Source organism: Bubalus kerabau, chromosome 13, assembly GCF_029407905.1.
Source record: "Bubalus kerabau isolate K-KA32 ecotype Philippines breed swamp buffalo chromosome 13, PCC_UOA_SB_1v2, whole genome shotgun sequence".
Taxonomy (NCBI): Eukaryota; Metazoa; Chordata; class Mammalia; order Artiodactyla; family Bovidae; genus Bubalus; species Bubalus kerabau.
In genome coordinates this window covers 76,354,670-76,380,821 of record NC_073636.1, presented here as the reverse complement: position 1 = coordinate 76,380,821, position 26,152 = coordinate 76,354,670, and the positions used below count along the sequence as shown (strand labels likewise).

At 46.5% G+C, this 26,152-nt stretch overlaps 1 protein-coding gene across 3 annotated transcripts in view; it reads right to left on the bottom strand.

Moving 5' to 3' along the window:
* Positions 1-26,152, bottom strand: part of EYA2 (EYA transcriptional coactivator and phosphatase 2) — a 261,448-nt gene that overhangs the window by 126,138 nt on the left and 109,158 nt on the right. For all 3 annotated transcript variants that reach the window (XM_055545178.1, XM_055545177.1, XM_055545179.1), the window contains one exon: positions 23,997-24,113. In XM_055545178.1, the coding sequence (XP_055401153.1) occupies positions 23,997-24,113 (117 nt within the window). The remainder of the gene's footprint in view (positions 1-23,996; positions 24,114-26,152) is intronic.

Sequence of the window (26,152 nt, the reverse complement as noted above, 5' to 3'; positions counted from 1 at the left end):
CAGAGAAACGACAGCAGTCTGTCTTCATTTAAAAATATGAGGGACTTGCCTGGAGGTCCATTGGTTAAGACCTCCTCGCTGCTAATGCAGGGGTCCCTGGTCAGGGGACCAAGATCTCATATGCCATTCAGTGTGGCCAGAAAAGATTAAAAAAAAAAAAAGAGGCATAAAAGTTTTTTGACACTTTCCTCATCAGGGTTTTTTGGCATTGACTCTGACTCTTTTAAATACTGTATTAAAACATTGATCATGATTACTAAGTTTTGGACATCCTCTTAAATTCTGCACCTGGGAGAATGCCTTTTTTTTTTTTTACTTTACTTTAGTCTCAGCCCTAAGGACTGATGCTGAAGCTGAAACTCCAATACCTTGGAATGCGAAGAGCTGACTCATTTGAAAAGACCCTGATGCTGGGAAAGATTGAAGGAGGGAGGAGAAGGGGATGACAGGGGCTGAGATAGTTGGAAGGCATCACCGACTCGATGGACATGAGTTTGAGCAAGCTCTGGGAGTTGGTGATGGACAGGGAAGCCTGGCATGCTGCAGTCCATGGGGTCGCAAAGAGTCAGACACGACTGAGCAACTGAACTGAACTGAAGCCTGGTTATGGCATGTCCTTGTTTTGTGACTTCCTTCCTTGGAGCCTCTGTTTTCTCATCTGTCAAATGGTAACGAACTTGCCACAAGCGCTCAAGTGAGGACCAAGGGAGTGAACGCAGCCGAAGCCTTCAGCCTGGCCCCCACCCCCCAGCCCCCAGAAGCCCTTCCGACCCCCACCACACTGCTGCCCAGGGTAAGCTATTTTCACCAGGATTAAGCACCTGTCACTACACAGGCCACTGACTCCTGGTGGCCATGGTGAGGTTGACGGTCCCTAAATATTTGTCAAATAAAGGCTGGATATTAGGACACACTATAAGAGTTACTGCCCCAGGGTTCCGAGAACCATCAGAGAGCAGAGAACAGAGGCACACACTGGAGAGACATCTATTATGAATTTTCTTCCCCCTGGGAAGGCGGTGGCGGGTGGTGGTGGACAGAAGGGGCCGGTTTTAAAATAATAAAGTCAATTTGGTACGGTCTGCTTTGGTGTTTTAAGATCTTTGAAAGAGATATTGTGTGGCTGCGGGAGGGAGGTGGCCGGGAAGCGGGTGATATTTATACTGTAAAGAGGGGGCCCTGACCTTTGCTGGCGGCGGCCGGTCCTTGTCGAACGTGCCGGGGCCTGGACCGCCTCTGCCGCCACAGACTTCGACTGAGACTAATGCAAGCCAGCTGAGCAGCAGGGGCCTTGACCGACCCCTCTCGCTTGGGTGGTTTCAATTTTTTTGCACAGCCCAGACATCTCAGGGGCAGAGCAAGCTCTCGGCCCTGCCACCCGCCCCCACACCCCCCCGCCCCCAGCCGCCTCTTGCTGCTCAGGCAGGGACCCCGGGTGGGCAATGCTGTGGGTTGAACTGTGTCCCCTGACAAGATCTGTTCAACTCCTAACCCCCGGTCCTTGTGACTGTGACCTTAGGTGGAGATAGGGTGTCCGCAGATGTAATGCAGGTTAAGATGAGGTCATCTTGGATTAGGGTGGCACCCAATCCAATGACTTGGCGTCATTGCAAGAAGAGGGACATTTGGACACAGACACCCAGGGAGAACGTGCCGGGAAGAATAAGGCAGAGAGCGGATGTGGAGGGAGTGAGCAGCCGTCGGAAGCTAGGACACAGGCATGGAACACGTGGTCCCTTGGCGCCTCCAGAAGGAACTGACTTAGTGAATAACACTTTGATTTCAAACTCTAGCCTCCAGAACTGTGCCGCAAGAAATTTTTATTCTTAAAGGCATCCCCGGTTTCTGGAACCTCGTTATGGCAGGCTTAGGGAACTAGTCCAGCTGATCTTGTTGCCTTGCTGGCTTTCATTACTTTTCGTTCCCCCTTTCGCAGGGACAGGGCCGTGGGCACAAGGACAGCCTGGCCTCCGAACTGCAAAATCCAGGGACGCCTCTGGGCCTTGTCACTGAGGAGCGGGTCCCCCAGTTCAAGCACGTCCCCAGTCCAAGCCTCCATTTCCATGTTGGTGCAAGAAAGATCTCAAGCTAGATCCATGTATCCAGACTTGACCTCCCTACCTCTTTATGCTTTTCACCACGTCTCCAAGCCACTCTTACGTATTTTACTTACTATTTCTATTAAGTCAACTTCAGATTGACTCGCGTTTAGAAAACTTTGCTTTGTCCTAAGTCATAATGTCTACAAAATCATCCATTGTTTTTCTTAAATAAATTTGTCTGAGAAAAAGACTTTACATCACTACCATATGAGAAAATCAATACCACTTGCCATCTGTAATGAAATGTAAAAATAGAAAATACACAGAAAACAAATGGTTTTAGTTGCAGCTAAATACAGTTGCCTGCCAAAGGCCTTAAAGCCAGGCTTGTCTCTATTCCTGTGTCCTTGAGCAACCATAAATACTCCATGGACTTCAGTCCTCAACCAACATCATAGATAACTCCACCAAGAAAAATCACAATATCTGTAAAGCACAATGACTTATGTTTATCAACTACATACTGTGTTCTAGGTGCTCTTCTGTGTAGTTCATAAATACCACCTCCCTTCATCTTTACAACAATCCTATAAGTAGGCTATGGGCTTCCTAGGTGGCTCAGGGGTAGAGAATCCGCCTGCCAATGCAGGAGATGCAGGTTCAATCCCTGGGAAATGGCAAACCACTCCAGTATTCTTGCCTGGAAAATCCCATGGACAGAGCAGCATGGCGGGGCTACATTTCATGGGGTTGCAGAGTTGGAGACGACTTAGCTACTGAACAACAACAGCAAATGAATAGGGCGACTGTTGTACTTCGGGCTGAAGAAGCTGAGGCACAGAAAGGTTAAGTAATCCAGCCAAGGTCACACAGCTTCAAAGGGGCGGGAGCTGAATCTAGACCTTGAAAAGATCACAGGGTGAAACACACGGTAAGAGTGGTTGTTTAAGTGTTTACAGGAACTTGGTCATGCAGGCAAATATCTGTACATTTAGCGTGTACTGGGCTGTGACGTAGAAGGTCTTTTTTAGTGTGGACTGTGATCAGCGAAGGTTGAAAGCCAGTGATATCTCGTGCAACTCTCTCATTTTACAGGTGGGAAAGGTGAGTTCCAGAGAGAAGGCTATGTTATCCCTGACACTGTCCCACGCTGTGCAAACACTGGAAGTTGAGTCCACCTGTCCCTTTTAATAACCTGCTCCACCCTTCCAGGCCAGGGCAATCGGCCCGCCATCCCAAGGCGCAATATCAGATGCCCACGTGGTGGACGGCCCTATGGCAGGTGACACGCCATGAGAAAGGTTAAAGCCCCAGCAGGAGCAGGTGCTGAGAATCCGGGCCTCCGAGGCCACAGGTCCCACTCCCTCCCCATGGTGGGGTCCTCCTGTTCACCCTTTTGGCCACATCCCTACTTTGGTCCTAGGGGTCTCTAAGGAGGTCATTCAGAGAAGCCTGGAGAATGTCAAGGTCAGGCAGCTGACTGGGGCCCAAATGCAGCAGCAGCTGTGACGGCTCCAGGCTGTGGCTTGGAGGTTTGCCCAGGCTTTTGAGCAGCCAGTTCTTGGAGACCACGATCCAGGGCTGGCGCAGCAGAGACTCAAGGTCTGGTGAGACCTGGAGAGGTTGCCGAACACATCAGAAGGTGCCTTGGTTGCCCCAAAGACGAACACACACACACAGAGATGGGGATCCCAGGATGAAGTAGTAAGGGCGGCAGATGGCCCAACAATCAAGGTTCCAGCCCAACAACTAACTCCAGAAAGCAACCCATATTCTGGGGGCAAAAGAAGTATAGAGATTATGGGCTACACAGGAGGCAAATACAGTGAGATGTTGGAAACCATCTAACTGCCCCTCTAAAGAGGAATGGCTAAATACTACGATTTATCTGTAAGAATAATTGCTCCTGCTGTGTTAGTTGCTCAGTCGTGTCCGACTCTTTGCAACCTCATGGACTGTAGTCCACCAGACTCCTCTGTCCATGGCATTTCCCAGGCAAGAATACTGGAGTGGGTAGGCATTCCCTTCTCCAGGGGATCTTTCTGACCCAGGGATCGAACCCATATCTCCTGCATTGCAGGCAGATTCTTTACCGTCTGAGCCACCAGGGAAGCCCTAAGAATAATAATAGCCGACTCGAACAAAGTGCCTTGACTGTTCCAAGTACTGCCCTAGGCCCTGTGCATGTACTATTTAGCATCCAGATCCACAACAGATCAGCTACTCCTAGAACCCCATTTCACAGATGGGAAAATCAGGTCCCAGAGAGGTTATTTGTGTGAAGTCACACAGCCAGTAAATGGTGATGCTGGGATTCAAACACAGGTGGTTGGTTTTTCCGATGGCGCAGAAGGAGGCCAGAAACCAGAGAATAATCTGGGTGTATCTGGACTAACTTTAAGAGATCTACAAAACATGCCATTTAGTGACAAATATAAAAGGCAGTTTATAAAACAAGATGAACAGCAAGGTATTTTATTTTTTTAAGGAATTTTCCAGTTGTGGGAGGAGAAATACACATACACACGCTTACACACACACACACACACACACATACACACACTTGGAGAGATGTTCCAGAAAGATACAACACTAATATTATTATGTGATTTAAAACAAATACATGAAAAACTAAAAATAACTATGAAAAGGCAAGTGAATTAGGGTCTGAAGGATGCTGCTGCTTGCCTGGGGCACGTGGACACTGCTGAACGTGAAATGACGCCGAGAGAGAGAACTCAGAGACAACAGAGAGAAACGCTGAGACATCAGAAAAACTCTACGAGTTCCCTTGGATCAGGGCAAGAGGTCTCCAGGGTGGGATCTGGGCCCTGGTCTCCCTTTCCTAACAACTTTTAGGAGCAGAAAAGTCTGATTTGTTCTAAGGAACAAATTCTGTGTCCCTAGCCTGGTTCCGTCCTGACCTCGGCTTCTCTCTGAGTGAAGATGGATCTGCAGTGTCTGTCTGTCTGTGTCTCTAGGCTAATCAACGGTTCCCTGCCTGAGGCTGTGTTTCCTCCCTCCCCTCGCTGTCCACCCTTCATTATCCATTTCAGTCCTCAGCAGAAGGCAGCCCGCCCCGGGGTTGGGAGCAGACGGCGCCCTCCTTTTATCTGTGAGGAGTTGCCTCGCAGGGACTTGTATAAGCCCTTCCGTTTCTGTGTGTCTGTAGGTTTTTGTTTGTTTGTTTGTCTTGTTATTTGGTTCCTTTTTTTTCTTTCCTCACTCCCCATCACCTCCTACTCTCTGACCGTACTTATCAGATTTATTCTTCCAGGTTTTCAACACATTTTGCGGACACAGACCTTGCTGTGGGCTCAGTTCCTGTTTCATTGACACATTAGAACTAAAAATGAAAACAAATACACAAGAGGGGCAATGTCAAAGCCCTTCTTTGGGTCTTTGCTCCTTCAAGAATGAAAGATAAACTGGGATGAATGTAGAATGTTGTGAATTGAGCCTCTGGGACCTGGTGGGTATTGTTACAAGCCAAGTTTCGTGAATATGGGCTTCAACTGTGCCTGCCTTAAAGCCCTGGATGGAAGGGAGGCCCAGGGATGGGCTGGTGGTCAGAGAGACCTTCCTCCTGGTTGTATCTTCCGTAACCTCCCTACAGTCCACTCACCCCACGGCGGCCACCTGGTTTTTTTCCAAAGATGCAAACCAGACCAACCCTCCCTGTTTGAAAACCTCTGACAGCTGCTTGATCCTCTCAAGAGGAAATCTAAACACCTCCACGTGGCCACAAGGCTCTTCAAGGTCTGGCTTCACCCACCTTCCAACCTTATCTTCCCCCGTCTACCCTCCTCCAGCCACTGGGTTTCCTGTCTGTCCGGAACACTCATGACCCATGGACACTTAATTTCCCCATTTAGGCTCTCTACTGATGTTGATATCAACCCCAAATTGGCCATCCACATGGAACAACAGACTGGTTCCAAATAGGAAAAGGAGTTCATCAAGGCTGTATATTGTCACCCTGTTTATTTAACTTATATGCAGAGTACATCATGAGAAACACTGGACTGGAAGAAACACAAGCTGGAATCAAGATTGCCAGGAGAAACATCAATAACCTCAGATATGCAGATGACACCACCCTTATGGCAGAAAGTGAAGAGGAACTAAAAAGCCTCTTGATGAAAGTGAAAGTGGAGAGTGAAAAAGTTGGCTTAAAGCTCAACATTCAGAAAAAGAAGATCATGGCATCCGGTCCCATCACTTTATGGGAAATAGATGGGGAAACAGTGGAAACAGTGTCAGACTTTATTTTTCTGGGCTCCAAAATCACTGCAGATGGTGACTGCAGCCATGAAATTAAAAGATGCTTACTCCTTGGAAGGAAAGTTATGACCAACCTAGATAGCACATTCAAAAGCAGAGACATTACTTTGCCAACAAAGGTTTGTCTAGTCAAGGCTATGGTTTTTCCTGTGGTCATATATGGATGTGAGAGTTGGACTGTGAAGAAGGCTGAGCGCCGAAGAATTGATGCTTTTGAACTGTGGTGTTGGAGAAGACTCTTGAGAGTCCCTTGGACTGCAAGGAGATCCAACCAGTCCATTCTGAAGGAGATCAGTCCTGGGTGTTCTATGGAAGGAATGATGCTGAAGCTGAAACTCCAGTACTTTGGCCACCTCATGCGAAGAGTTGACTCATTGGAAAAGACTCTGATGCTGGGAGGGATTGGGGGCAGGAGGAGAAGGGGACGACAGAGGATGAGATGGCTGGATGGCATCACTGACTCGATGGACGTGAGTCTGAGTGAACTGTGGGAGTTGGTGATGGACAGGGAGGCCTGGCGTGCTGTGATTCATGGGGTCGCAAAGAGTCGGACACGACTGAGAGACTGATCTGATCCGATCCGATCCGATAGGGACAACCAGTCTGTGGCATTCTGGCCCCAAGTGCCCTCGAAACATGGCTAAAATCATGGCCACCCAGCAGGGCAAGTGGAGGGCCACCGTGGAAGCAGGCGGTGTTGCTCCCGTGCATCTCCCTCACAGCAGAGGTGAGCCGGCTTTCTAGGGCCAGGTACCTTTTACCTGCTGAGCCCCTTATTCAGCTTGAACTCCAGTCCGACTGACCAAGAAGGCTGATGGGATTGAGAGAGAGAGAGAGAAAGACAAGACACACACAGAACCCAGGCCCCAGGCCGTATGGCTCTTCCACCTCATTGTACCCTGTCCTAAAGGTGCCAACTCCATCTCTCTCCCCGGGTTGCTCAGTTTACGTCGGTTTAATAAACCATGTTATCTGGACATCTTAATGTGTTCTGTGAGCCTTATCCCTGCGGCCTCTGGGAGAACAGCCTCCCTGAGGTTGTCACTGCTTCAGGACAATTTCCCAGGAAACCACCACTGTCAGTGGAGGGGCGGCTGTCCTTTGCTTCGCTTGGATTTTACCAAGACTGGCCGGCCATTATGGAAGAGCGTGCCGCTGACAGCCACGTGCTGGTGATGTCTGGTTGGCCACACAGCCCAGCTCATCAGCCGCGATCGCATGAGTCTTCCCACGGGTGAGTCTGACTGTTTCATTAGGTTATCTGGTGGGGTCATGCCTGGGCAGTTTATTTGTTCAAAAACATAGTTTATAAATTATTTTATAGCAAGGGCATTCTGCTTCACTTTAAAAGATACATGCAAGTAGGTTAACTTATATATGAATTAAATTTTAGGAGCATGAAGGGGTTTTCTAGGACATTTGTAATAAAAAAAAAAAAAGCAGGGGGCACTGGGTCTGATGGGGTTTGTTGTTTAGTCGCTAAGTCATGTCTGACTCTTAGTGACTCCATGCACTGTAGCCCGCCAGGCTCCTCTGTCCGTGGGATTTCCCAGGCAACAATACTCGAGTGGGTTGCCATTTCTTCCTCCAGGAGATCTACCTACCCGAGCCAGGGATCAAACCCTCGTCTCTTGCATTGGCAGGAGGATTCTTTATCACCTGGGAAGCCCGACAGGGTTAGGAACTGGGATATAAACAGCCCTGGTGTCCAGGCTGCTGTCCACTTCACAGGCCCCCACGTGTCTTTCTAGGGAAACTGAGCTTGAAGATGCAGCTCCTTTTCTGGACCCTACAGAGACACAGATCAAGAAGCTTTCCCCCTTCACATGGTCCAAATACATCTCGTCCGCATCCTACAATCAGCAATTCCTCATTTAAAACACACCCAGCATCTGGCCGCTTCTCCCACCTCCACCTCCCCTGTGAGTCCAGCCCCCACCGTCTCTTGCCTGACCTACTCAGTCACTTCTGCACTGGTGTCCTGTTTCATTCTTATCCCTGCAGTCTGTTCTCTACATGGTGGTCAGAGGGAGCTTGTTAAAACTCAGCTGTATCACATCACTCCCCTGCTCAAAGCCCTCCACTCCTCCAAGTCTCCCACCCTAAAGCAGAAGCTGGAGTTCTCTCCATGGCACAAAGCCCTCATCTCCACTGCCCCTCTCAACCCGCTCACTCTATTCCAGCTGCATGGGTCATCCTGACTCTCCTCAGGCACATGAGACCTGGACTGCTTACCTACCATGTGGATCCCTCCGCTGAAGGCCTTTGCTCAACTCTTCCTCTGTGGAGTCTTCCCACTCTAAAGAAAAATATGCAACCTCCAGTGCTTCCTTCTATAGTTTTTATCTTAGTTCTTATTCTTGCCATCTCACATCCTATATGCTTTGTCTTTCATATTTATTATCTGTCTCCTGCCACAGAACCTCAGCTTGTGGAGAGCAGGCTTTTTGTCTGTTTTCATCTATACATGTTTGTTGAACGAATGGAGGAACATGTTCCACCAGTGCCTTGGAGTCAGGCTAAGAGACAAAGTAACGGGGAGTTGTTTGCTGGTGCTGGGTGTCAGCTCTTTGAGGGTGAGGCCTCTAAAATAAGCACAGAGTCTCTTGTCCAGATGTCAGTCCTTTCCATGGTCACCATGGAGAACAGCGTTAGCAAAATGGTGGCTTGGGGGGTGCAGAATCCAGTCTGTAGCTGTGCTTTGTTTTGACCTGCACAGTAGTTCTTTTAATTTGCTGCCACCAATTAAAGTTTCGTTTTGTTTTTCAAATTGGGAAATATCTGAGAAAATTCCAGATCTCTGTTTTTTGTTTTGAAAATTTGAGATAACTGACCCATGCATACAACGAAAGGAGCTGCCCCCTTATGTAGGGTTGGGGCTCCTCCATTTATTGCCGGCATCACTTGGGCTGGTGGGCGTGTCTTGGACCAGATGAAGAGATCAGGCTTGGAACGGACAGCTGCAGAGTCCACCTTGGCCCTACTTCCCGGTGCTTTACTGATGTAATTTTACATGTGTTTTGCCATCATTTGATTATTGTCTGTCTCCCTACTCTGGGCTGTGAGCTCCATGCAGGTAGCGACCTTCTCTGTCTTGCTCACCTTTGTGCTCTTAGCACCTGGCACAGAGAAGATGCTCTATTAATATTTGCTGCAATAATGGTCATAAGAAGGTGGCAGCCTTGCCCCTCCTTCTCAGTTCCACATTCAGGGAACTTACACTTATTAAGCCCTCAGTAATGGACCTTTGGACATGGGTTTGGGTGGACTCCAGGAGTTGGTGATGGACAGGGAGCCCTGGTGTGCTGTGGTTCACGGGGTCACAAAGAGTTGGACACAACTGAGCGACTGAACTGAACTGACTGAATGGACCTTTGCCTTGAAAATATCTCTCATAGTAGGAAGCAAGAAGAGAAGGAGATGAAGCATCTGCAAAGATGAAATTTTAAAAAATGTTCCTCTGCTTTAAAAAAAAATTATTTATTTATGTATTTTTGGCTGCTCTGGGCCTCTGTTGTTACCTGTGGGTTTTCTCCAGTTGCAGCACATGGGCCTCTCATTGTGGCGGCTTCTCTTGTTGCAGAGCATGGGCTCCAGGGTGCGAGGGCCTCAGTAGTGATGGCTCATGGGCTCAGCTTCTCTGCAGCACGTGGGATCTTTCTGGACCAGGCATTGAACTCATGTCCCATGTATTGGCAGGTGGATTCTTAACCACTAGACTACCAGGGAAGTCCTGTTCCTTTGCTTTTAAATGTCTCAGAAAAATCTACAGCTTAGTTAGACGGGGCTGTCACAACAAAATACCACAGAGTGGTTTAAACAGCAGAAATTTATTTTTCACAGTTCTGGAAGCTGGAAGTCTGAGGTCAGGGTGCTGCCTGATCTGGTTCCGGATGAGAGCTCTCTTCCTGGCTTCAGATGGCCATGGTCTCGCTGTGTCCTCATGCGGCCTTTCCTCAGGGTGTAAGATGAGAGAGAAAGAGATTTCTTTCTTCCTCTTCTTGTAAGGACGCCAATCCCATCAAGAGGGCCCCACCCTGAAGACCTAACCTAACCCTAATCACCTCCGAAAGGCCCCATCTCCAAATACCATCATGCCGGGGGGTAAGACTTCAACACATGGATTTCAAGGGGACAAAAGCATTCAGTCCATAATGCCTACTAGTCATCCTCATTCAACTCCAGAAGTAACCAGGTTCAGAGATGGGTTTTAATCATCTCTTAAGAGTAGCACTGCCTAATATGGCAGCCACTAGCCACATTTATGTTTGATATAATTAATTAAAATAAAACAAAATAGAAATTTCAGCTCCTCATTTGCCTTGGCCACATTTCAGACGAGACCAGGCGTGTCCAGAGTGGTATGGCCAAGGACGTCAGCCACATTTCAATGCTCAACAGCCACACGTGGTTCAGTTCAGTTCAGTCGCTCAGTTGAATCCAACTCTTTGTGACCCCATGGACTTAGTAGCCACCATGTTGGACAGCACAGATAAAGAACGTTTCTATCATCATCACCAAAAGGTCTACAGGCCACTGCTGGCTTTAGTGCACTGTTGTTTATCAAAATCCCTGCTGGTCCCCAAACTAATTCTCAATCTCTCCAACTTTTTTCATCTGTGACCTCCAGCAGCTTCTGGAGCTGGGGGTGACCAAATCAAACTTGCTACACAACCAGAGGAAAAGACCATCCATTTAATCTTGATATGTCCTAAATCCAGAAGACTTCAGCTCAAGCAAGAGGCAGCAAGCCTGGCAACACACACGAAGGTCTCTAGAAAGCAGCCACCAGGGTGGAGGCGCTGCAGGGCATAAGAGTGCTGACAGGTATCGGAAAACTTCACCCACTTCATCGTGTGCAGAGAGTTGCTGATTCACTCCAGGAAACCTGACCACCAGCCAGGAACCCGAGGAATGCCAAGCCTGGCTCCTGTCTTGACCGACACAGTGAGACCAGGCAGACTCAGACTGCTCAAAACTAGCTGAGCCAGGATGGCTTGAAAGTTGCTGCTGCCAAGCAGAAATAGGGAAATACTTGACTTCACCAGGAGGCCACTGGGCTCCAACTCATACCCACAACTCCAGTCTTTTGGGACGTGCCTTGGTGGTGAAATAAATCAGAGATGGGGACCAAAGGAGGTGATATTTCTGGCTCCCCAGGTCATCACTTGGCTTGGAATTTTCTCCTTCCATTTCTGGTCTCGTAATCTGTGGTTCAATTATGAAAATACAGAACCAGGTTGCAAGACAGAGGCATAAACAGCAGCTTTATACATGTGTGTCTGCTTCACAGGTATTTTATAGAGTGTTTAAATCCATTGCCAATACTAAAAAAGAATGAGAGAAGGAGGAAATGGAAACCCACTCCAGTATTCTTGCCTGGGAAATCCCATGGACAGAGGAGCCTGGTGGGCTATAGTCCACGGGGTCACAAAAGAGTCAGACACGACTTAGCGACTAAAAGACAATAGCACAGTTTTGAGGGAATTCCCTGGCAGTCCAGTGGGGAAGACTCCACACTTCCCCTGTAGGCTGCGGGTCTGATCCCTGGTTAGGGAACTAACACGTCACTCAGCCAAGAAAAAAAAAACCAAAAACTTTGTGAACTGAATAAAAATGAAAGTACAATATATCAACGTAAAAATTATTAAAAATATATAGTTTTGAGGATTTTCTCGAAAAACGAAAGATCTGGCCTCTCCAGGGTCCCATTCTAGTGCAGCAGCAAGGAGCTGAAGCTGAGTAACACCCACCCCTTAACTTTGATGGGTCTGTGCTCTCCAACTGCCATGGACCCTACCACTCCCTATAACTGTACACCTGGCTCATGTCTCTTTTAATTAGAAGAATCATATCCTAGAGCAGCTTAAATCATAGAACTGTAGAATCACTTGAAAAAGAGTGTTTGTTTCCGATTTGACATGTTAACCTTTCCTTCCAGTGTACCGCTTGTTTTTTGTTTTGTTTTTGTTGTTCCAACATTACTTCTGGGGCTCTTTGCCATACCAGAACAAAGACAAAGGCAACAACAACAACAAAAACCACTCAAAGACTGTCAAATTTGTGTCTTTTCATTGATGGCCTCTGGATTTCTTAGTCATGACATCCACTGATGTCAAGGTTATGAAAATTTTGATTCATTCTTGCTCTAGAACTTTAAAAAAATTTGTTGTTGCTGTTCTAAGTTGCTGTTCAGTCATGTCTGACTCTTTGTGACCCCAGGAACTGCAGCCCACCAGGATTCCCTGTCCTTCACCATCTCCCGAAGTTTGCTCAAACTCATGTCCATTCTGTCAATGACGCCATCCAGCCTTACCAGTTTTTTTAAATGGTAAGCATTTAAAACTTTATTTATTTTGCTGCTCCTCAGGGAGGCATCTACACCACTGAGCAGGGATTGAACCCGGGCCTCCTACACTGGCAGAGTGGAGTCTTAGCCACTGGACCACCAGGAAAGTCCCTTGTTCTATAACTTTATAGTTTTACTTTTGACACTTAAATTTTTGATCCATTTGGATTTTTTTCTGGTATACAGCAATAGGAATGGATCTCCACCCTCCACCCTGAGATGGCTAACCAGTTGTTCCAACACCATTCTCTGAATATTCTATCTTCTCCCATTGGCTTAAGATGCCATTCACCCCATGTTTGGTCTCATTGTGGACTATACGGTCTCCTCTACTAGTCAATCAGTCTCTTCCAATATTAGAATCACACTATTTTGATTAGTAAAGCTTTATATTTCTTTTTTTTTAATTGTTAATTTTTGGGGGGCTGCACATGCAGCATGTGGGATCTTAATTCCCCAACCAGGATTGAACCCGCACCCCTTGGAATGGGAGCACGGAATCTTAACCACTGGACCCCCAGGGAAGTCCCTCCAGCTTTATGTTTCAATACTGGTATGCCTAGTACCTTAGCACTCTTCTTTGGTACAATTTTTCAAGTCTAGTCTCCTAGTTCACAGAAAAGAAAACATAAATTGATCAAAGATCTGAAAGGATGCTTACCCTTGTAAGACACAATTAGAAATTAGTAGCACACTGAGATACTATTTTTTCATGCAAAAACTCCAATAGTAAGATTATACTGGGTTGGCAGAACAGGCACTCTCATACACTGTTGGTAGGAGTATAGGATAGGCTCCCTATGGAGAGTAAGGTAGAGATATCTAGAAAATTTAAATACGGACTTTCTCCTTGACCCTTCTGGGAACTTGTCTATCAGATATACTTGCAGAAAAACAAAATGATATACATATAGGAGTATATTTATAGCCTACTGGTGGTAATTGCAAAAGACTGGGAACCCCCCATAAAGAACTGGTTAAATCATTTACAGCATATCATTCAGTGGAATAATAGGCATCTGTAGAAAGAATGAGGAAGCGCTTTCTACAGACTGACTGAGCAAGCTCCCCAGGGTATACAGCTAAGTTAAGAAAGAAAGTACAGAGAGTGTGCACACTGTGTTTCCTAGGAAAACAATACACACAAAAGTTTTGCTATAATCTGAGAGGCCATGGAGTTGTGTAAAATTGTGCGCTAAAATAATGGGGCTTATGGGAAAAAGCAGGATTCAAGCAGATTGCTTAAAAAGCCATGCAACTTAGTAACCGCAGCATTAATGAAAGCAATAATAATCCCAATAAAAATAATAGCACAGTGAAAAAATAAATAAGTACTCCACAGAGAGGTGCCATGTTAAATACAGGACTTCCCCTTAAAAAGGAGATAAAGGTATCTTGATGAGGGGGGGCGCGGTGAAGGATAACAGCGGTGTCGAATCATGGAAACAAGAGAAAAATACACAAAGATTGGGGGAAGCTGCAACAAAGATTCTTCAAAAACAGAGCACATGGCCAAATTGAGGTCAGAAGAAGAATACGGATCACTAGAGGCAGAATTTGGAGAAGGCAATGGCACCCCACTCCAGTACTCTTGCCTGGAAAATCCCATGGATGGAGGAGTCTGGTAGGCTGCAGTCCATGGGGTCGCTAAGAGTCGGACACGACTGAGTGACTTCACTTTCACTTTTCACTTTCCTGCATTGGAGAAGGAAATGGCAACCCACTCCAGTGTTCTTGCCTGGAGAATCCCAGGGACGGGGGAGCCTGGTGGGCTGCCATCTATGGGGTCGCACAGAGTCAGACACAACTGAAGCGACTTAGCAGCAGCAGCAGAGGCAGAATTATTCCTACAAGGTTTGTTGTCTTTACCCGGGTTAAGTATTTTGCGTTCAGCTGCTGTTACGTGTGATGGGAAAAAGTGCTGACGAATCAGGGCAGCAGTACCTCCAGTTCTGGCCAAGACTGAGACCCAGGGCCTGGTCTCCCTCTCACAGGAAATGGTTTAAAAACTAGATTGCCAAGACATTGGGCATGAGATAATGAAAGACAATGATGCCTTCGACTAATACACACTGCTCTATTTAAAATGGATAACCAACAAGGACCTCCTACTGTAGTAGGGAACTCTGCTCAATGTTATGTGCCAGCCTGGATGGGAGGGGAGTCTGGGGAAGTATATGTATGGTTGAGTCCCTTTGCCGTCCACCTGATACTATCACAACATTGTTAATTGGCTATACTCCAACAATAAAGAGTTCAAAAAATAAATAAATAGGTCAGTGATTAGAAAGGTAAAAAAAAAAAACAACCAAAAACCCAAGGAAAGAAAGACCATAATGCTTGAAAGAGAGGAAACAGGTGGTGATCTGTAAGATTCTCTCCCGTGTGGGGATCGTCCAGGGAGGGGGACCCAGGCGGCCCCCAGCGTTCTCTCTGAATTGAGGAGATGGAGCTGCAAGTCCAGGGAGGCCAAGGTGGTTAGGCTTCACAGGGCAGGGTACCAGAAAAGAGTGCTGCACGGAGAAAGTGCGCTGGAGACTTGCCGAGCTCCCCGTGAGAGCTCCCTTGAGTAATGACTGGCATATGCTTGTGAAGAAATTACTCAAGGCCAGGACAGAACCACTTGAAATGATCAAAAGGAACAATCCTCAGAGCTCATAATAGAATTGAGACTAGTTCCTGTTCCCACCAACACGACTGGAAAACCTCTTATTCCTGGGGCACTGAGAGGAATACTCAAGAGAGGCTTGCCTCAGTCCTGGGAAAACCTGTTAGGTAGAGAGAGCCCTAGACCAGATGCTGTTCTGTCCCCCTCAACAAAGCTTGAAGCAAGACTCGAAAGACTCAATCTATTTCCATGCAACAACGGCATCCTAGAGCAAAGCTCAAGAATATTCACACAAATAGAAAAATATCCAGCAGTTAACCAGGCAAGACTCACAGTCCCTGATATCCAATCAAAGCTCATCAAGCAAGTGTTCCTGGTGGTTCAATGGATAGGACTCTGTGCCCTCAGTGCAGGGGGGCTGGGTTCAAACTAGATCGCACGTGCTGCAACTAAGCGTTTGCAAGACACAACCAAAGATCCCACGTGCTTCAAACTAGAAGATCTCTCGTGCCGCATTGAAGACCCAGCACAGCCAAATAAATAAAAATAAACATTAAAAGAACTTACCAAGCATGCAAAGAAGCAGGAAAATATAACATAATGAGAGAAATCAATGAAAATGTCAAAATGACACAGGTGACAGAATTAGTAGATAAGCACATTAAAACAGTACTGTCTGTTCAAGGGGCCAGAGGAAAGCCTGGGCGTGTTAAATATGGACATGGAAGAAAAAAAAAAAAAAGACCCATATAAAACTTTTAGAAATGAAAAATATGTACAAGATGAAAAAGAAATCACTGGAGAGTAATTAACAAGCAAATCAGATACTGCAGAAGAAAAGATTAATTGACTTGAAGACATGGGGAGGATATTTGAATAATACCCCCAAATTTTCCAATTTGATGAAAACTATAAACTCACAGATCTAAGAAGCTCAATGAACACAAAGCACTTGAATCACAAAGACTACATCAAGGCCCATCAAAATTAAATTGCTTCAAACCAATGATAAGGAGAAAATCTTAAATGAACCAATACACCTTTGGCGTTCCCTGACATCATTTCCTTGTTTATGAATCACAAATGAGTTGATTCCTGGCATAGAAATATGCAATGTAATAGACTGCACTCATGTTTGCTTATATTTGCAAGAGGAAATTCCGGTTGGGTTCACAAGAACAGGGGCTAAGTACTGGGGATTTAGAAGCTGAGTGGATGTTGGATGAGGGTGGGATAGAGATTTCTGTAGATGTTTAAAGTAGATAAATGCATAACCTGCTTAAAAGATTAATATAAAGGAGTAACTTTAAATATATCTTTTTTTGTTATTATAAAAGGAAATACACTGGGAACTTTCCCGGTGGTCCAGTGTGGGGGAATCCGCCTGCCAGCACAGAGAACACGGGTTTGATCCCTGGTCCAGGAAGATCCTACCTGACTCAGGGCAATTAAACCCATATGTCACAACTACGGAAGCCCACGTGCCCTAGAGCCTGTGCTCTGCAACAAGAGAAGCCATTGCAATGAGAAGCCTATGTACTGCAATCTAGAGTAGACCCTGCTTGCTGCAACTAGAGAAAGTCTGAGTGCGGCAATGAAGATTCAGTGCAGTCAAAAATGAAAAGTGAAAGTGAAAGTCTCGCAGCCGTGTCTGACTCTTTGCGACCCCATGGACCATATAGTCCATGGAATTCTCCAGGCCAGAATACTGGAGTGGGTAGCTGTTCCCTTTGCCGGGGTATCTTCCCAACCCAGGTCTCCCGCATTGCAGGTGGATTCTTTACCAGCTGAGCCACCAGGGAAGCCCAGTGCAGTCAAAAATAAATTAAAATTTAAAAAAAGGAAATAAATTGGCAGGAGGGGAATTAAGGAATGATGGCTAATGGGTGTGGAGTTTCTTTTGCAATGATGAAAATATTGTGGGATTAGATAGGGTGATAGTTGCACAAGTCTGTGAATACAGGAAACTCACTGAATCTACACTTTCAAAATGGTGAATTTTATGGTATATTAATTAATCTCATCAAAACATAAATGAAAATACAGGAAAAAAGGAACACATGTGTGATCATCATGAAAAAAATATAGAGAAAGAATTTTAACACAGGAAGGGGCCTAACAGCTTCCCAGGTGGTGTTAGTGGTAAAGAACAACCCTGCCAATGCAGGAGATATAGGAGACTGGGGTTTGGTCTCTGGGTGGGGAAGATCCCCTGGAGGAGGGCATGGCAACTCACTCCAGTATTCTTGCCTGGAGAATCCTATGGACAGAGGAGCCTGGTGGGCTACAGTCCATAGGGTCGCAAAGAGCCAGACACGACTGAAACAGCTGAGCATGGGGACTAATAGTCGTTACAACCAGGGCTTCCCAGTGAGCAGAGAAGATTAGTTTAGGGAGAGGGTCCCTGTTAAAAACTACCTGGGAGAACTGACTACTGAATTTCACTCCTGGAGAGTCACAAGGCACATTAGTCTGCAAAGGCTCTGAAAAGGCCTATGCGTGTGTGTGTGTGTGTGTGTGTGTGCTTCAGTTGTGTCCGACTCTGTACGACCCCATGGACTGCTTGCTCCTTGGAAGAAAAGCTATGACCAACCTGGACAGCATACTAAAAAGCAGAGACATTACTTTACCAACAAAGGTCCATCTATTCAAAGCTATGGTTTTTCCAGTGGTCATGTATGAATGTGAGAGTTGGACTATAAAGAAAGCTGAGCGCTGAAGAATTGATGCTTTTGAACTGTGGTGTTGGAGAAGACTCCTGAGAGTCCCTTGGACTGCAAGGAGATCCAACCAGTCCATCCTAAAGGAGATCAGTCCTGAATATTCATTGGAAGGACTGATGCTGAAGCTGAAACTCCAATACTTTGGCCACCTGAGGAAGAACCGACTCATGGGAAAAGAGCCTGATGCTGGGAAAGATTGAAGGCGGGAGGAGAAGGGGAAGACAGAGGATGAGACGGTTGGATGGCATCACCGACGCAATGGACATGAATTTGAGTAAGCTCTGGGAGTTGGTGATGGACAGGGAGGCCTGGTGTGCCGCAGTCCATGGGGTCGGTCACAAGTAGTTGGACGTGACTGAGCGACTGAACTGAACTAAACTTCCAGGCTTCTCTGTCAGTGGGAGTCTCCAGGCAGGAATACTGGAGTCGGTTGCCATTCCCTTCTCCAGGGGATCTACCCCACCCTGGGATCAAACTCGAGTCTCCTAAGTCTACCTGCATTGGCTGGAGGGTTCTTTACTACTAGCGGCACCTGGGAAGCCGGCTCAGCTGGTAAAGAATCTGCAATGCGGGAGACCTGGGTTCAATTCCTGGGCTGGGAAGATCCCCTGGAGAAGGGAACGGCTACCCACTCCAGTATTCTGGCCTGGAGAACTCCAAAGGGTTGGACATGACTGAGCGAAAAGTGCTGCAGGGAAGACATCTAAGTTCACACTACACACTATTTACCAAGTGTATTTGATGTATTTGACAATTACCTTTCCCAACTTCTTTATTTTTCAGTGAGTATTTGTGAGTGCCAGAGCTGTGAAATACAAATCATTAGAATTCAGTGACTTGTCCAAAGTCACACATCTGGCTGGAGCCAGAGAAGGTGCTAGGTTTCATGAATCCAGCACAAACCAACCTCAGAGGTCTCTGGGTGACATCATTGGCTTAGACTCTTCCTCTGGACTTTTAATTTCCCTACGCATCCTCAAATCACACATTTCCATGTTGCTCTCGAAAGGCTTATGTTGGGTTCTGAGCTCACTATTAACAATCCCTGTTACTGATGTTGTTTAGTCACTAAGTTGTGTCCGACTCCTGCAATCTCATGGACTGCAGCCCACAGAGGCTCCTCTGTCCATGGGATTTCCCAGGCAAGCACAGTGCGTTGCCATTTCCTCCTCCAGGGGATCTTCCCGACCCAGGGACTGAACCCACATCTCCTGCATTTGCAGGTGGATTCTTTCCCACTGAGCCACCAGGGCAGCCAAACAATCCCTGACTTTGGTAAATAATAGTAAAGAGGAATTCCCCCAGAAGAAGGCTCTCCCACTGTTTGTAAGGCCCGCCCCCGCACACCCCCGCCCCATTCACCATATTTCACCAGCAGGGAATCTGATGCTAATGTGGGTGGCTCAACAGTGTCAAATTGGTATTTCTCTTTTCTCTCACCAAAACTATTTCCTAAAAAGGAGAGTTCAGGAAAGAGAAATGAATTTGGGGAAAACATAATACCATCAAATCAGACATGAACATGTGTAGTGCACTTAGTTTGTGCCAGTGCTGAATATTTCACACACATTAACTCATTTAATTATTGCAGCACCCCACGCGTGGGTACAATTCGTATCCCCATTTTACAGGGAAAGAAACCGAGGTACCAAGAAGTCACAAGGCTCAAAGTTCCACGCTGGTGCACAGGGAACAACTGGGAAGTTAGCTCAGCCTGACTTCAGGGTTACTGCCTTTAACTCTCATGTTACAGAAGCAACGAGAGAAATAATAAAAAAGTACACCCGGTCTTGAAGGACTTCATCTGATTGCTCATGGCCATTCTGTGTAGTCCCCCAATAGCCCCATGGGCTCACCGCTCTTGCTATGATGCTGGTCCCACAGGTGAGGAAAGGGAGGCCTGGAGAAGCCAAGCACCTAACCCAGGTCCTGCCGCAGGACACAGTGCTGACTGCAGCCGGGTCCAGGGCTCTTAACCCGTCGGGGGCACCGGTAAGTTCTTACAACACACTCTCAAGATTTTTTGTTTGTTTGTTTTTTTCTTCTCTTTTTAATCTTTGTGGCCGTTTCCATGAACAGCAGTGTTTTAGCAGGAGAAGCCGAAATGGAACAACAACAAAAAAATCAAACTCATAAGAAATACATTTCAGCTATGAAAACCCCTGGGTGAACTTAAAAAAGAAAATAAACAGCCATGAAAAGGCTACAGGGGCTGTGAACTTTTCTTTTCTACATTTACTGTACATTTGGCAGTGGGGCAATGCTATATTAGCAGATACAGATCTCCAACCAGGGCCGTGGGGGGCAGGGGAAATGGCTCTGCTGAAGTTTCTGGAAGTTACTGAGATCGGGTAGAAGACCCAGCAGGAGGCATTTTTAATGCTTTCCAGTGCTTACCCTACACAAGTCACGCCGCTGCTGTTGTGCCTCAGTTTACCCATCTGTAAATGATGGAGTGGTCTTCACTCAGGGACTTATTTTTACTTCTATAAAATGATGATTTTAAATTCTTAAAGAAAAGGACTCAGCTCAGCTTCTGAATATGGACCAATCTGACTCCAAGATGGTGCTTTCAGGCCCCAAACTCAATCTCAATCTCTCTTGATTCCCTTCTTCTTTCAAAAACCCTATGCTTAACCCACATCTTCCATTCTGAAAGGCACACAGAGTAGTTGGAGAGTTTATTTCTCCTCTGGAACAACTTGAAAAAAAAGTTAATAGGAAGCACATGGGCATGGTGTGTGAGCCTTCTGTGTGTTTGCATTTGAAAAAAAATACTTAAGGAGGAATATGTCAGGCTTGCAAAATGCCTGGGCTGTCTCAAGAGCAGTTTATGGCCATTAGCATTAGACTGAAGGCAGTTAATTGGGACAAAGTCCAGCTGGCATCTGGGCCATGAAGACAATAAGAAAATAACCTGGACTATTCCCATGGTCCAGTGGGAGTGGATCAGGAGATGTTTTTCTATTTGTGAAGGCTGAGGGCTGATGGGGGTGGGGTCTGGGCCAGGGCTCATCCATGGAGGTTGGTCTTCTAGAAGGATCTATGAGAGTGTGGAAGCAGACAAGTGTTGGGGTTATGTGCCTGGGCTCTGGAGGGGAACTGCCTGGTTTGAAATCCCACTGCCACAGCCAGGTGACCTTAGGCAAGCCACTTTACCACGGTGTGCCTCGGTTTTTCCACCTGTAAGATGGGGATACAACAGAACCTAGGTCACAGAGCTGCTGGGAAGATCAAGGGGAATGGTGTATATGCAGAACGAGGGCAGCATCTGGAGTCTGAAGGAGTCTGGGAAACAGCACTTTCAAGGGAACAGCACAGGCTGGGGAACTCTACTCTGAATCCCAGCTCTCATCACTTCCTGGCCCTTGGGCAAGCCACTTCCTCATGTTCACTGTGTTTGAAGCAGCGTTGATGGAGCCTGCCTCCTGTAACTTCTGTAAGGACCAGAGAAGAAATAACATATTCTCTACGTCCCAGTCCAGGGGTGCCTCCTGCTTCACTTTCCAGTCTCATATCCCTTTCTCACTACCCCCAGATTCAAGTCTCCATTGGAGTCTTTCAATACTGCAAGCCTTTTCCTGCCTCCAGACCTTTGCTCCCGCTAGTCCCTCTGCCTGGGCTGTCCAGCCTCCAGCTATTCACAGGCTGGTTCCTTTCCATCACTCAGGCCTCCTGACCATCTGGGCAATGTCCATCACCACTCCCTTCATCAAGGCCCATCACAGCACCCTGTTTGGTTCTTTACACGATTTAGCACAATCTGTTATGATCGACTTATTTAATTGCTCATTGTCTGTCTCCTTAAAGGCCCTGAGACAGTCACATACATTTCTATCAGAAAAGCTGAAAAAAGAACTGGTTAAGATGGTTAGTTCAGTTCAGTTCAGTTCAGTCGCTCAGTCATGTCCAACTCTGCGACCCCATGAATCACAGCACGCCAGGCATCCCTGTCCATCACCAACTCCCGGAGTTCACTCAAACTCACGTCCATTGAGTTGGTGATGCCATCCAGCCATCTCATCCTCTGTCATCCCCTTTTCCTCCTGCCCCCAATCCCTCTCAGCATCACAGTCTTTTCCAATGAGTCAACTCTTCACATGAGGTGGCCAAAGTACTGGAGTTTCAGCTTTAGCATCATTCCTTCCAAAGAACACCCAGGACTGATCTCCATTAGAATGGACTGGTTGGATCTCCTTGCAGTCCAAGGGACTCTCAGGAGTCTTCTCCAACACCACAGTTAAGATCAATTCAAATATAAGTTCAAGTTCAGGGTCTTCACAAGCCTTTATGATAAGGATTGTGCTATCGTTTCGTCCCCACTTGAAGATGGGTCCCAGCACCTTATCCCCTTCAGTGGGACTCAGAAAAGACCTCCAGGGAGACAGAGGTGCCAACAGAAGCAGAGGAGGCAGGAGGTACCACAGTGAAGAGCAGGCTTTGAGTCAGGTTTGGGGCTGGGAATCCACCAGGCCCCCAAGACACTTCTTGCAGCCTGTTTCTCAAGGCACTTGCAGTAAAATCTAAGCTCCTTGCAGTGATGCTGGGCGGGTCAGGCAATCCCTCTATGACTCAGTTCTGTCTCCTGTAAAATGGGGGATAATACTAGAACCAACACTTTGTGGAGTGTCATGCAGGTTGTATGAGATCATAAGCCAGTTTGCGTGGCATGTGGTGAATGTTAGGTTAACATTAGCTGATGGTGTCATCAACAAACTCTACTTCAAATCTTTACATGGACAGTCTTCCAATGTCTGGGCATTAATGCTCATCACCTCCTTTCTCTTACATACCCCCAAGATCATTTGCTGTCTCTTCATAATGCCTTTTCCTGAAAGGATGCCCTTAACATCCATTTAAATTGTTTCCTTAATTAAAAAGACAAAGCAGCAAAACTTGCAAAGATTTTTTTTTCAAAGAAATGTAGCATCATGCATTAGCCCACCACCTTGTCATTACTCTTTTAATTTTGCACATTACTTTTCAGACTCTTGGTGGTCATTTGTACCAGCTTTCAAGAAGGAAAAAAAGAATACCAGGGTGAGGATGCCCCAAATTACTGCCATCAGCCCTCTACTCCATGTATCAGTTCCGACACACTCCCCACGGGGCACCGGAGAAGGGAAGGGGCCTTTGGATGGTGACAGGTGGGAACAGGAGAATGCAGCAGGCCAGTTCCTTAGGGTACGTGGGGTTGGTGGGAATTACATTGGAGTTTCTTCCCTTTCTAAGGTTGCCCAATGGGGATGCGGAGCCTGGAACCTCCTGCCTGGAATAACAACGCTTTTACCTGCTGTCCAGTATTCCCAACACCTGTCACTTCTCTGAGTCTACAATGGACTTGCCTGTCCCATCACACTTCAAATCAAAGCCAACACCTCCCCTCTGCCCTCAAGGCCCTGCATGCTTTAGCCCTGCTCTCCCCCAGACTCTCTCCTCTTATATCCTCCTAATCCTGCTCCAGCCCTACTGGCCCCTATTTTGTGCCCTAAACACATTAAGACACTCCCCCGCCCCCTCCACAGAGCTTTGGCACAGGCTGTTCCTTCTGCCAGGCATGCTCTTCCCCCTGGTCTGCGCAGGGCTGGTTCTGCCTCATACTTAGGCCTCCGTCCAATGTCACATCTTCCAAGAGCCTTCTTGATGACTATTAAAGTTACCTCTCCCACCTCTCCGGACCCCTCAACTATTCATCACTCTCTGTCCCAACACCACATTTATTGGCTTCATTGCATTCACCCCCTTCTGAAATTAGCCATTTGCTATTTGCTGCCTTGTTTAATTGTCAGTCTCTCTCTCCTGCCCTTGTAATTGCCATGAGGGCAGAAGTCGTTATCTCCTCTGCCCACCACTGCAACTCCGCTACTTGAGATAGGTCCTGGCACATAGTAGGTACTCAATAAAGCTGTTGAATAAATGAATGAATGACTGGACACCCGACTCAGGCAGTGCCTTAGAGACGGCAGGGAGGGGCGCAGCACTACACTCACCATGCATCTGGTAGGTGTACGGGCTCTGTCCAGAGGCTGGGGTGCTGAAGCTGGAGCCATAGCTGAGGAAGCCACTCTGGCCCGGGGAATGGTTCAAGCTGTCTTCTGTCTTGATGCCTTGGAAGGGGAAAGAGAAGCACCAGGCACACACAATTAGGATGCTTCCTTGTCACCTGCAGAAGAGCTACGGAATCAAGACAGCACGATTTCAGCTCTAACTCAGTCCCACGTGTCCTTCTTGGCCTGTGTATTTTAAAGGAAAACCTGAAATTGGTTGCTTTTGTTTAAAAATCAGGAGATTTCACCCCCAAAATCTAGACTTACGGCCTCTCTTAAGCAACAGGATGATCTAGAAACCTCATGACCATGTTCCCACATGACAATACACTGTCTCCAGAAGCTCCCCAATTTGTGAGTTTCCCAGGTCACCATGGTTCCCATACTGTCTCTGAGACATGGAGGTTGGTTTGTAAGGTGCTGTTTTTCACCGCAGTTTTTTTGGGTGTTTTTATTTGTTTTTACATCCTAGGACATGTTCAAGAGTGAGAAAGGGAAAGGCAGGCTAAGTGGATCTCATCTTTTGCACATGTGGTCAGCTTCCTGCCTGACTCTACATTCTTATTTGCTTATTTACTCTTACATTGCTTATCTTTATCTTATAGGTGTAAAACAGTATTTCAATACTATTTAAATTTGCATTTTTTAAAAAGGACACTGCTAGTTCTGGGGACGGTTTTGTAGTTACGATTCCTCTCCTTCTCACCCATTCACCCCCATAAATAAAGAGAATGCTTAATGTGGTAAAAAACAATGAATTCTGACTCAAGTGGTCTGGGCAGGAGCCCAGGACTGATGGTTTGCTTCATTACTTGGTGACCTGGACAGTTTCTCCTCCAACCCTCTCCCTTATGAAATAAGATGCTGATTCCCACTGGCAGGATTGCTGGGAGATGAAAAGAAGGGGAATGAATGAATATCTAAAGCTGTGAATGAGGTACTCACAACAATCCCATGAAATAGGCAACATGACTTTCCCCATTTTATTTTATTTATTTATTTTTTTTTGCCAAACTGAGAGGCAGGCATATGGGAGCTTAGTTCCCAGACCAGGAATCGAACCTGCACCCCCTGCAGTGCAAGCATGGTATCTTAACCACTGAACCACCAGGGAAGTTTCTCCCCATTTTAAAGATGTGGAAACTGAGGTTCAGAAAACCAGGCCACTTAATCAGAGTCTTGCGATTAGCAGGTAACTCTGAAGTCTAGGTTTTCTTTGCTTTCTCTTGATGCCTCTCAGTAATGGGTGTGAAGGGATTTTATGCGCTAGATGGTGCACGACTTCACTGACACTTACAACAGGAACTTGGCTAACTGGTGCCGGAGCCTCGCTGTCCCCCGTCTAGGCTTTCAACAGGACTTCCTCAGTTTAATCATTTCTAGCATTTTTACAATTTAAAGTGAGAGACGTGTGACTTTTTTTTTTCCACTTGAACACTTTGAGGCCACCGAAGGGTTATTAGTTGACCTAATTCCATATTGTTGTGTGTCAGGGAACGGGGAAGTCTGAGGAGAGGGAAAGAAATGAGGGAACGGCCAGCTGGTGGCCAGTCAGAACACAACACTGGTTGACTAAATCTGCCATTGTATGTGGCCCGTTTCATGGAGCCCCCAAACAATCCAATAATAACACCAAAGGTCACTGATGACCGATTACCATAACAAATATAGTAATGATGCAAAAGTCCAAAATATTGCCAATATGTAACACAGAGACATGAAGTGAGCAAATGTTGTAAAAATGGCCCTGACAGACTAGCTCAAAGCACGGATGCCACGACCCTTCAATTTGTTAACAAAACAAAACAAAACAAAACCCCCACAGTATCTGTGAATCATAAGAGAGCAAAATGCTGTAAAACAAGGCATGCCTGTACACCCATTCAATTATGTATTATCTGTGGCTGTTATCAAAATACAGGGTAGACTTGAGTAGCTTTGATAGACACTGTATGGCCTACAAAGCCCGAAATACTTATTATCAGGCTCTTTACAGAAAAAGTGTGCCAACCTCTACCCTACATAAGGCCTTCCCAGGTGGCACACTGGTAAAGAACTCACCTGCCAATGCAGGAGACACAGTTTTGACCCCTGGGTCG